This window comes from Aquarana catesbeiana, linkage group LG09 (assembly GCF_042186555.1).
Source record: "Aquarana catesbeiana isolate 2022-GZ linkage group LG09, ASM4218655v1, whole genome shotgun sequence".
Lineage (NCBI taxonomy): Eukaryota > Metazoa > Chordata > Amphibia > Anura > Ranidae > Aquarana > Aquarana catesbeiana.
Window position 1 is genome coordinate 235,231,337 of NC_133332.1, and position 13,332 is coordinate 235,244,668.

Here is a 13,332-nt window from a genome sequence, read left to right on the forward strand (position 1 = left end):
GGAGACGTTTGAGAGGGGATAGATGATATCAATGTACAAATACTGTACTGGTGACCCCACAATAGGGATAAAACTTTTCAGTGAAAGGGAATTTTAAAATTAGAAGAGAAGCAGTTTAAACCTAAACTGCGTAGAGGGTTCTTTATGGTAAAAGTGGTAAGGATTTGGAATTCTCTTCCACAAGCAGTGGTATCAGCGGGGAGCATCGATAATTTCAAAAAAAACGATTAGATGGGTACCTTAACGACCACAACATACGTAGGACTGGATGGACTTGTGTCTTTTTTTAACCTCTCCAACTATGTAACTATGTAATCAGTGCCCATCAGTGCAGTCTATCAGTGCCACCTCATCAGCGCACATCAGTGAAGGAAAACAATTACTTATTTACTAAATTTTCTGATAGAAACTAAGAAAAACTTGTTGTTTTTCAAAATTTTTGGCAAAAAATTAAAAAAAACAGTGGTGAGTAAATACCACTAAAAGAAAGCTATATTTTTTGGGAAAAAAATACAAAAATGTAATTTGGGTACAGGGTTGCATGGCCGCGAAATTGTCATTCAAAGTGTGACAGTGCTGAAAGCTGAAAACTGGCCTGGGCATGAAGGGGGTGAAAGTGCCCTATATTGAAGCAGTGTCACTTTAATTTGACAGCCACACATAGGCCTAAGCAAAGATGGAAGGAGTTAAAGACTTCTCTACTGACCTGTATGAAGGTATCCAGAAGGTAGTTCACAGTGATCCAGCCAAATGACCCTTCCTCCATGCCATTTAGTATCCTTGCTCCCTGGAAATCCACTGTATAGTGCCTGAGAGTTTTTGACACTGCGTCAAGGATGAGATGAGTTTTGGTCTCATTCTGCAGACTGCAAAAATAGATTTAGGCCATACATGAACAACTTATCCGGCTCAGGTTTTAGATCTTTTTAGGAAATCTGCAATTATAATGATTTCCAGCTCATGTTTTTACCCCATATTTACATGTTTGGATACCATTGTGATACCATTGCCAACCATAGACATTTCGAATCTCAGCTGGTTCAGCAGGGACCAGGCGAGATTCCAACCATGTATAGGTAGTAGTTGGGGGGTGGGATGGGGGGTGAGCCAAAGTCCTAACCCACCACTGGTCAAAATTTGTGGCTCCTCGGACTTATGGTTCCGGAGATACGGGGCTCAATGCACAGCCTGTCAGAAGCTACATACATCACGGCCAGTTTAAATACAAGCTGGCACAGGCTGTTTGCAGCAGACTGAGTGGATGACTTCTTGTCAGAGGCACTGAGCTCAATGGACAGCTTGGAGCCTTGGACCAATGGTAAAGCACCTTTAGTCCATGCTGTCCAATAAAAATGCTCCAAACTTCAGTACTTAAAAACCCCAAAAGGCGACGCTTTAAAATTTTTTATAGGTTACATGTTTAGAGTTACAGAGGAGGTCTAGTGCTAGAATTATTGCTCTCGTTCTAACTATCCTGGCGATACCTCACATGTGTGGTTTGAACGCTGTTTACATATGCTAAAACAAGTCCTAATGCTGGTTAAATTAATAAGTAACTTGTGAATATGTAACCTGTGTGTATCTGGCTCTGATACTAGCCAGTGCCTCACCAGCCACTGACCTCACCACACGTCCCTGCTGTATTTAACAGAGCTCAATAACTCAACAATACCTGAAGCAGAACTTCAGCCAAAAACACAATAAATATAAAAAGCCCCTTAAAAGATTTTTTTTAATGACAAAATCCACTTTTGCTGCAATATTCATATTCAATCCAGAGATTTCCACTGCATTACTTTTTTTCTGCCACCAAATGTCTTCAGTCTGATGGCCAGTATCATACAACCCACTTCCTGTGAACCCAGGTTATCCAGGATCCCTTAAATTCTGAAACAACCCTTTACACACCAATATAAACCCTTTAAAGTGTAACTCCACTTTTGTTGAGAAAAACACATTCACCCCTGGGTGATCTATGTAGAATCCTACCTTTTGTTATTCTGAAAAAATCCCTGATGGGAGTGGTTTCATAATTATCAACCAGCTGCAGCAGCTTCAGGGCACTAATGAGGAAAGCGCCTGTGCCTGCATCCCTTTAGACGTGTTCCTATTGGGAGTATCTCACCAAAAATGAAATTTTGTTGCAGGGAATGCCTGACATCTGACTTGAATGTTAGTGCAGACTTCTGGGGAAATCGGTGAGCCAATCACACATGCAGGAAATGATGTTTCTGGAGGGCGTTCTGCACACATTCTGTGTACAGAACACCTCCAGGTAGCCGTATTACATTGCACTTTACAGAAAATTACAGTGGCTGCAGATTGAAAAGGAAAGGTCATTTTTAATAACATTCAATTATAATATGACTTGTGCAGCAATTATATACACTATATTATTTTCTTCTTTATTTGCTATTTTTATTCCCCACGAAAGTGGAGTTACCCTTTAACCACTTGCCGACTGCCCGCCGCAGATTTAATGCGGCAAGGTGGCACGGCTGCGCAAATCGAATACCTATATGTCGTTTTGTACACTAACACGTGTGGGGGCATGCGCGCACGCTAATTTGCCAGAGGGGGAGCCAATTAGCGGGTCTAGTTCGACGTGATGTCCACCGACCACCCGCGATCATCCCCCACAGAACCAGAACGGGGATCTTCCTATGTAAACAAGGCAGATCACTGCTCTGACAGGGGAGGACATACAGATCTTGTGTTCCTGCTAAGCAGGAACACGGATCTCTGTGTTGTCCCAGTCAGTCCATCCCCCACACGGTTAGAAAACACTCCCAGGGAACACACTTAACCCCTTGATCACCCCTGGTGTTAACCCCTTCCCTGCCAGTGTCATTAGTACAGTAACAGTGTATATTTTTAGCACTGATCACTGTAATAATGTCACTGGTTCCCAAAAAAATGTCAGTTAGTGTCTGATTGCGCAGTCCCGCTAAAAAAAAAAAAAAAAATCGAATTCGCTGATCGCCACCATTATTAGTTAAAAAAAAATAAATAAATACAAAATTCTATAAAAATATTCCACAGTTTGTAGATGCTATAGCTTTTGCCCAAACCAATCAATATACACTTATTGGGATTTTTTTTTTTTACCAAAAACATGTAGCAGTTTTTGGGTACAGCGTCGCACGACCGTGCAATTGTTAGTTAAAGTAACGCAGTGCCGTATCACAAAAAATGGCCTTGTCAGGAAGAGGGTAAAACCTTCCGGTCCTTAAGTGGTTAAACATATTTCTAAGAGACTTTTGCATAAAAAACAGGGATTTTTGGTCCACATATTGCAATACATGTTCCAGCTGGCTAACTGTGTTGAAAGTAATCCAACAGTTGGAGGAGAGCTATAAACCAGATCTGGTCACTGACCTGCCCTATGCAGTAGTACTACTGCAAAAGTAATACTGTGCGTATAACCATTTGAGATATATGGATTTGAGCACAGACATTTGTCCCCCATTTTTACTGCATCACTCCCCAGCTTGGGACCAGGTAGCAAAGAGAAGCAGCAAAGTGATGATATCATTTGTCACTCTACTGTCGTCTTCTGGTAGCATGCTCCTTGCACATAAACCGATTGGCTGCTTGCACTGCTTCTGTCTCTCCCACTCCAGCTCTGCTGTACAAGGACAGCAAGAGGCTAATACCATTGCAAATTCAGGTACTAACATTGCTTGCACCGAACAAATACATTTAAAGCAGAACTAAGCTTATCAACATTAACCATTTAACCCTTATGCTGCTAGCATTTGAAAATATATAGGAAGGTATATTAAACTTCATCGTTTCAACTTTTTTTTTTGTAATATTTTTTTTCCGTTGCTTCCTGGTTTCTTGCCTAGGCCAAACGTCATACATCACAGGAGATTTCATGGACATTTTGTTTTTCTTTCATCTGGAGAAAGGGCTTTGTCAGCTAAGCACATCCTCCTGCCTGCATGCCTGAGCTAAGAGCAGATGGATTTCAGGGAGAAAAATGCTACATGATTCATCTAACCTTACTCAAGATGGCAGAAGCTAGAAATGCTAGGGAGTGGTTTCAAAGTGATTTCTCAAAAAAAAAAAACAAAACATGGGGATATGAATGTATGGGTGAGTTTTCTTTAAATATTAAAAATAGTATTTTCAGTTTGTGGTTCTCAGATACAGTTTAGTCCCACTTTAATGATGTATTAAAGGCAGAGCTACATTAGTTTGTGTCTTTTATATCTGTCTTTTATATCAATTTGTGTCTTTTATATCTGTCTTTTATATCAATTTGTGTCTTTTATTTCTGCCTGCAGCGCTTTATTTTATTATTTTTTTTGTTTAGAATGAAGTGGGAAAGTATTAACCCGCGTTCAGTTATGTTTTGCTGTCTGCATATCAAAAAAAAAAAAAAATAAGCTTTGCCTTGACATACATTTTAGGTCCAGTGTTGCCAACCTACCAGATTGAAATTTACTGACACGACACATAAAATTTCCTGGCACAGCCAAGTTTTTACTGACGTTTCCAAAAGTTACAAAATTACAGTTTTAAGTGCAAATTTTAGTATTTAGGCTACAAACAAGTACAATATGCAAATGTGATTTAGGTAGATATTAGGGCAAAAAACATATTTCTTATTTTACTTTAGATATAGTAAGTAGCTCAGGGACAGGACTCAGGAGGGCAAGAAATTAGAATAGGAATGCACACACACATGAAGTTGACTCTTGGTCCCTTCAGTCCACTCCAGTCTAAACAGCACTGACAGTCCCGTTCCCGACCTGCCCTGCTCCTGTCCTGCAGATCTACACACGAGGCTCAGTCCACTCTGCTTGGCTCCATTGCACCATGACATCACAGGACATGCTTGGGCACTGCCTCCACCAGAGCCGCCCATTCACACTGTAGCAGGGACTCAGGTGGTCTCAGTTGGCTCTGGACCGAGCCGAATATCACAGCCATATTTTTTACTGACAACTTTTTCCTTTTACTGCCATTTACTGGCAGGAGAAAATTGCCTGTTTTTTACTGGCTGCCAGTAAAAAATACTGACGGTTGGCAACACTGGTTAGGTCAGAAACTGCCAGACAAAGCCTAATTTCTTTCAGCAAGAAGCAAATATGGGCAATGCCAGTTGATATCAGCAAAGCCCCACTGCAAGGGGGAATTTTTTGTTTTCTCCGACATTGAGTTTTTAACTAGAAGAAGGCACCTACAATGAAAAAAAAAAAAATACTGATCATTTTTTCTTGTATGTTTCAGTCTATTGGTTAAGAGATATATTTTAATTGGAGATCCACTTTAAAAAGCATAAATAAGCATCCCTCTCAGCTTCAGTGGATAAAAAGTGTGCCTCATATAATGTGATCTCAGCTAAAGAATGAAAAAAAAAAAAAACATCTGAAATGTTTTTTTTTTATTTTTTTTTTTTTTTAAGATAATTGATCTGCTTACAAGGTGGAAAAACTAATCTGGGTTCAAATATGACTAATAATCCTAACAACAAATCACCAATGACATCACAGAGAGCTCAACCCAAGTGCTCAGTATTTGCAAGGGCGACTGGGACAAAGGTGATAATATTGATTATCCCATTACGGACGTTATGCATTCCAATTAAGATAAAATGTGATTAAGTAGTAGACTAAGCAACGTATACAGTATGTATGTTTTCAGGTCAAGTGCATGCATGTTAAATGTTAAATAAAGTTAATCAATCTGGTCACTGGGAGCAGACTGAGGAAATGCTTCCCCTTGTCTGCAGCAAACTGATATCATCATCTTAGCAAAAGGTACAGCTTTAATAACCTATATCACGATTTTCATTTTATATATATATATATATATATATATATATATATATATATACATACACACACAAACACACACTGTATCTGTAGCCAAGCTCTGTCACATCTAAAGGATGCAAGGATCTGAGCACTGGTGGATTTTCCTGTCCTGTTGTGGTCACCATTACCTCAGGGAGAGGACAGCAGCCATCTTTAACAAAAAACAAAGCAGACAGTCTCACCTGCAGTCACCATTACCTCAGAAAGAGCTCAGCAGCCATCTTTAATAAACAGAGCAGTCAGCTTCAGCCACAGTTACCATTACCTCAGAAAGAGGACGGCAGCCATCTTTAATGATTCATAATAATCCCACAGTGAGTTGTCCGTCACACCCGTGGCCACCATTACCTCAGAAAGAGGATGGCAGTCATCTTTTGAAAGTCAGCCACATCTCAGAGAAACTGTCAGTTTCCATCTGCAGCCATCACTACCTCAGGGAGAGGAAGGCAGCCATGTTTAACAGTCAAAGATGTCAGTTTTATTTTTTGGCCACCATTACCTCAGAAAAAGGACGGCGGCCATCTTGAACGGTCAGTGAGATTCCCAGAGAGAATTGTCAGCTGCTATTGCAGCGAGGTGTGGTCGGTGGTCATTTCTAGAATGGAGTTTGATATTATATTTCTGCATGTACCCCTCAGTGGTTTAGAGTGAAGATTCAAGCCAGATATTGTGACTTCTCAACGTGACAAGGCAAATTTTGACAACCATCACTTGCAGTCTCTACATCTCATGTACAGACCCTGTTGTCCCTTATCATATCTCATACATCAGGTCAGTCTATCTAGAGTTTGTGCTATTAAGCTAAATGAGGTCCCTCCGCTATTAAGACCAGTCAACAAGGATTGGTGAGAGAGGGCTGTCAAACCCATTTTACACAAATTACAGAAACAGATATTGCTATATCAAATGTTCTAGGTCTAGGACATCAAATAGAATTAGAATTCTTCCTGCTCTCTCCTCCTGTTGGAGCTTGTTTCAGTCTATATTCACCCTTAAGACCCCTTTCACACTGCGGGCGTTTTTCAGGCGCTACAGCGCTAAAAATAGTGTCTGAAAAAAAGCGGCTCCATTCACTCCAGTGTGAAAGCCCAAGGGCTTTCACACTGGAGTGGTGCGCTGGCAGGGCGTCACAAAAAGTCCTGCCAGCAGCTTCTTTGGAGCGGTGAAGGAGCAGTGAACTTACCGCTCCTCCACCGCTGCTCCCCATTGAAATGAATGGGGCAGCGCTGCGATACCAGCGGCATTTTGCAGGCGGATTTAACCCCTTTTCGGCCGCTAGCGGGGGGTTAAAACTGCCCCGCTAGCGGGCCGAATAGCGCCGCTAAAACAACGGTAAAGCGGCGCTAAAAATAGCGCCGCTTTACCGCTGACGCCCTAGGCGGCACAGTGTGAAAGGGCTCTTAGTGTTTCTATTTATTTTATAAAGTATCACCTTACAAACGCCTTTAAAATGATCAGGGTGGATAAAAATTGATGATTTAAAAAATTCTATCTAAAGATAGTTCTCCATTTAAGATACATTAATAATTGTGTTTATTCAACATGAAACAGACCTTAGTTATGCAACATGAGGCTGTATATTCTGCAATATTTACATTTTTGGTATATACATTCAATGAATCCAAGCTCTCGAAGCTGAGATAACATGCACTTCACTTTAACTGACAATTACGCGGTCGTGCGACGTTATACCGAAACTAAATCGATGTTCTTTTTTTCCCACAATAGAGTTTTCTTTTGGTGGTATTTGATCACCTCTGTGGTTTTTATTTTTTTGTGCTATAAACAAAAACAAAAAACGACAATTTAAAAAAAAAAAAAAAAAAAAAAAAAAACATTTTTTACTTTTTTCTATAATAAATATCCAAAAAAAAAAGTAAAAAAACAAATTTCTTCCTCAGTTTAGGCCAATCTTTATTCTGCTACATATTTTTGGTAAAAAAATCCCAATTAGCATATATTGATTGGTTTGCGCAAAAGTTATCGCGTCTACAAAATATGGGATAGATTTATGGCATTTTTGTTATTTTTTTTTACTAGTAATGGCGGTGACCTGCAATTTTTAGTGGGACTGCGACATTGCGGCGGACAGAGCAGACATGTTTGACACTTTTTGGGGACCACTCGCAGGGAAGGGGTTATCACTAGTGGTGATCAAGCTGTTAAATGTGTTCCCTGGGAGGTGTTTAACTGTATGGGGGCTGGGTTGACTGAAGGAGGAGAGAGATCGCTGTTCCTAATCACTAGGAACAGACAATCTCACTCTACTCCCCTGACAGTGTTTGTTTACACTGGCAGATCTCCGTTCTGCTTCTCTCTGTCTCTGGAGCGATCGCGGGTGGCTGGCAGACAGACTCTGCAGGACCCGCTGGTTGGCTCCCCCGCTAGCGAATGGGCGCGCAATTCGCGCAGTCGAGTCAACCTGCCGCAGCGGCTGTTCGGCAAGCGGTTAAATAAATAAAAGAATTTGAATAGTTCTCCAACTATGTGTGATTAACCTATTGACCTAAAATTGGTTCTGAAATCGATGTTTTACGAACGTGACAGCTTATTATTCTAAATAGGAAACCTTCATTTTGTTTGCAAATATTCAGCAGGAATGAGACCTTACATTTAAGCACTTGCTGCCGCCGCCTTCTGCATATATATACTGCGGCAGGGAGGCTCGACTGCACAAACCGACATACCTGTAAGTCGGTCCGCCGGCTACCCGCAATTGCGGTATAGAGCGACAGAATGGGGATCTGCCTGTAAACAAGGTGGATCCCATTTCTGACGGGACAACATGAAGATCTGTTGTTCCTAGTGATCAGGAGCAGAGATCTCGGTGTTGTTCCAGTGAGCCCATCCCCCACACAGTTAGAACACACCCAAGGAACACAGTTAACCCCTTGATCGCCGCCCTAGTGTTAACCCCTTCCCTGCCAGTGTCATTTATACATTGATCAGTGCGTTTTTGTTTTTTTTTAGCACTAATCACTGTATTGACTTCACTGGTCCCCAAAAAGTGTCACTTAGAGTCAAATTTGTCCGCCGCAGTGTCGCAGTCCCGCTAAAAATTGCAGATCGCTACCATTACCAGTAAAAGCAATAAAAAAAATGTAAAGTCCCTAAATCTATTCCCTATTTTGTAGACACTATAACTTTGCGCAAACCAATCAAAAACGCTTATTGGGATTTTTATACAAAAAATATGTAGCAGAATACATATTGGCCTAAACTGATAAAGAAATTTGATTTTTTTACATTTTTTTTTATGATGTGTATTATAGCAGAAAGTAAAAAATTTAGTTTTTTCTCAAAATTGTTGCTCTTTTCTTGTTTATAGCTAAAAAAAAAATTAAAAACACCAGAGGTGATCAAATACCACTAAAAGAAAGCTCTATTTCTGGGAAAAAAAGGACATACATTTTGTTTGGGTACAACGTACACGACTGCGCAATTGTCAGTTAAAGCAACGCAGTGCTGTATCCCAAAAAATGGTCTGGTCATTAAGGAGGTAAATCCTTCTGGGGCTGAAGTGGTTAAAGAGCACCTGTCATTTCAGATCCATCATGGCAGCGCCTCTTAGCGGGCATCCACTCACCTGCTGCCGCCACGTCCCTCGCCTTGTTGTGTCACTGCTGCATCACCAGCCATCCCATTAAAGTTAATGGGACTGTCATGAGTCAACAGTGGGTCAGAGAAGGAGCTGCTGCTGGACAGAGTTGACAGTTGCTCTTTAAAAATTGTGATTTAAATTGAGTTGATTTATACTAATGATTTAAATCATGATTTGAGTTGACTTGATTTAAATCAAATCCACCCTGAGAAGGATTAATGGACCTAACCAAAATTCACCACTTGTGTACCATCGAAGAAGGGTCCCAACTAAGCTAGTGTAGCACTAACTCTCGGCGGAGCTGCTGGTTTAAGCGGGCTTGTTACCTTCACTCTCCTTCCCTCTATTTCATCGGAAGCGGGTCTAGGGTTCCGTTGAGTTTACCTCTGGACGATACAAGCACCAACACTTGAGTGCGTTTTCAATGCTTTATTGAACAGTTAATGAAGGAAGTAGCAGGAAAGAGGCAGAAGGGAAACTGCAGGGAAAGCTCAAATACCTTTCTGTAGGACTCTTGACAAATGTCCTTTAGAGTTGAATATTACAATAGAATGCGCTCCCCTTGTGCTCCACTCTTTGCTCGCCTGGATAGGCCTCTCTTGCCTAGCAGCCAGTACGTAGCACGAACAAAAGTCTCTGCCACAGACTTGCTTGGGATGAACCAGTACGATCCTCTGCCACAGGATGTATTGGTTTTGTGGTGAATGTCAGTCACAGTGCTTGAACCTTTAAGCCAAACCGGCGACACTATGCTGTAAAGTTACTTTAGGATACGTCCTCCAACCGAGTCACCAGGCCCCTCTCCAGACCAGCACTCTGCATGATCCTTCCATGATGGGTCCTCCCCTGGGATCTCCTCGGTTGTCCAGCTTCTTCACTCTGGATAGACAGCTCAGGACCATTCCTCGGCTGCTGTGGTAGGCCCCAGACAAACTTCTGGGCCCACCCATGCGCCGCAGCGACGCGGGCCTCCGGAACGGAGGACCACGAGGTAGCACTCTAACGCATACCTGTCGGCCAGGAGGGCCAGCAGGTGGCTGTAAAAAAACCCTAGAACATGGCGTCTGTCCCATAAATACCCTCTCCCAGAATGCAACTCGGAGGACCACCTCCACCGAGTTGTCTCTGGGACAGAAGAGCATCCATACGCTTCGACACGTTGCCTTTCCAACACTATCCAATAGTAACAACGACACCCACCGGCCCAGTATGGAAACACATGCAACGTCAGCCAAGCTGGAACAGAGGCAAATCTAACTTCCCCTAACGAGCAATTTACTAAATTTACCTATCAGATGGTAGATCGCAAATCTACCAGCGCTACACTAGCAAAAAACAAAAAGAAAAGTTACAGTTTGGGGACAATCTCCTCTTTTTATTAGCACTTGCATCACTATTTTATTAAAGATCATTTTTTATATAGTAAAGCCCTGCAGGAAACTTTTTAGCAGGACCATCCCTCGGTCTCAGAGGTGGCTTAGCTCACTGAAGTTTTAACATTCTTGTAGCTATTCTGTTTGGAGGTATTGTTACAAGTCAGGTGATAAACTGGTTGGAAACTGGGCCCAGTCACCTTTAGTGAAAAATCTCCATATTCAAGTCTGTTTCATGACTGTATTGCATAGTAGTAAATTTTTATAAGGTCATGATTATAGTTGTATAACCTTGTCTTTGTTGACTCACTTACCTTCACTATACTCAAGGTCATTTTAAACTGGTGTGGTTTGTTTGTGTAAAGGGTGTGGGCAGAGTGGTCAAGGTATTACACCACTCAATTTAGTGAAAGCAGAATAACTCTAGAGAGATTACCAAACTAGGGGCTCCTGCCGGGGTGCACTACATATATTGCCTTTTATGCCTTTATCAGTCAGTTTCCACCTGCAGCCACCATTACTTTAAGGAGAGGACATCTAAGAATGTCATAACACTTAACCTAATTTGTTGTTTTAGATATGGATGGATGCTTTTTGCTCGATCACCTCAGGTTCGTTGACCACTGTCAACAGGAGACCCCCGTTCAAAAAAACAAAACAAAACACTTGTGCCCTTCCCCAAAATATAGTACTATGAACCGGACAAAGATGTGTGGTACCAGTCCATGCTGCTCTCTTCTGTCAGTAACCTGGTGATCCTGGAACACATCTGCTGGTGATACCTGAACACCCTTTTTGCTGCCTCTCACACACAGAATAACTGATATAAAAAAAATGCTGGTACTAAAGTATTATGCACAGCCACCAATAATATTCAGACTTGTGTAGAATTGGTGGCACAGGAAGCACAAGGAAGACATCACAGCTTGGAAGTACACACCTATTGCCCTCCCAATAATCCTTAATATAGAGCTACCAATCGCAAAAAAAAACCCCAAAAAACAAAAACACACAACAGCGGGTTGGTCTGAACCATTCCCCACAACAAAAATGGAGTTACACTTTAGCATTACCCAAAACACGGACCGACTTGAAAGAACATGTAACCATCCACAAGTACGCCACAGAGTAGCATCCTTATTCAACATCAGCGACACATGCCTTCGTTTTCCAGGATGCTGCAGGATTCTGCTTTAACCTTAGTTGCCATTTATGCAGTGAAACTCTATATTTTATCATACAGAAATAGCAGACTCACTTCAGTAACCTCATACCCGCTGTTGCTCCCAGTAACACTGTAGTCTCCTTGTGTTGTCGTGAGGGGATAATAGAAAGTGCCTCTTCCATGCAGGACTTCAACGCCTCTCCGGCCTGGGCTGGGTTATCAGCATATGAAGAAAGTCCTGAATCTGTTGAAATAGGACAATACATTGATATTAAAATGGTTTGCATTATGCATCATATGAAGTGTAACTGTCTTGCTACACCAGTCTTTCAGAGATTGCAGCTTATTAATTAGTTTAGTAGAGGCTTATGAAACAAAATACAAAAAACATACTGTAGATGGTATGTAGAACCAGGGCTGGCTTTATCATAATGGTACCTATGGCTAGTAATTCCCCAGAGTTAAAGGAAATGGATAGTTTTGGCATGTTTGTTGGTCTGGTCTGTCTAGAACATTTTTTAGAGCACAAATGATTACTCAAACACAGGTGCAGGCTGTGCCGATGCTCTGGGGCCTTTTTGGGACATAGTTGTCCATATCTCACAAAAGTGAGAACACTGAAGAAATGACAATTTGCTACAATGTAAAGTAGTGAGTGTACAGCTTGTATAACAGTGTAAATTCGCTGTCCCCTTTAAAATAAATCAACACACAGCCATCAATGTCTAAACCACTGGCAACAAAAGTGAGTACGCCCCTAAGTGAAAATGTCCAAATTGGGCCCAAAGTGTTAATATTTTGTGTGGCCACCATTATTTTCCAGCACTTCCTTAACCCTCTTGGGCATGGAGTTCACCAGAGCTTCACAGGTTGCCACTGGAGTCCTCTTCCACTTCTCCATGATGACATCACGGAGTTGGTGGATGTTAAAGACCTTGCGCTCCTCCACCTTCCGTTTGAGGATGCCCCACAGATGCTCAATAGGGTTTAGGTCTGGAGACATGCTTGGCCAGTCCATCACCTTTACCCCCAGCTTCTTTAGCAAGTCAGTGGTTGTCTTGGAGGTGTGAATAAAGTGAGTGGTGATTGCGCTGTGATAAAAAGGGGAAGGGGGGGAAGAGCAAAGGGAAGGGGCTAATTCAAATGTATAGAGAGGTGAGTGAAAAAATGAAAAACATTTTTTACAAAAGGTATAATGAGCATGAGGGCTAGTATCATACTAGCACATGAAAAATATTGTAGATACTGAAACAAAAGAAAAGAAAAATCTCAGTGGGCTAGTATCATACGTCATGAAGTCACGTGACTTCATCAGAGTGACTCCAAAAGTCCGTCCAACTTTTGAGAAAACAAAGTCCGCTGGAG

At 41.6% G+C, this 13,332-nt stretch overlaps 1 protein-coding gene across 1 annotated transcript in view; it reads right to left on the reverse strand.

Moving 5' to 3' along the window:
• Positions 1–13,332, reverse strand: part of LOC141108399 (ectonucleoside triphosphate diphosphohydrolase 8-like) — a 90,451-nt gene that overhangs the window by 34,161 nt on the left and 42,958 nt on the right. The window contains exons 4-5 of the mRNA XM_073599980.1: positions 12,061–12,211; positions 707–866 (exon numbers count right to left, since the gene is read on the reverse strand). Coding sequence (XP_073456081.1) covers positions 707–866; positions 12,061–12,211 — 311 coding nt within the window. The remainder of the gene's footprint in view (positions 1–706; positions 867–12,060; positions 12,212–13,332) is intronic.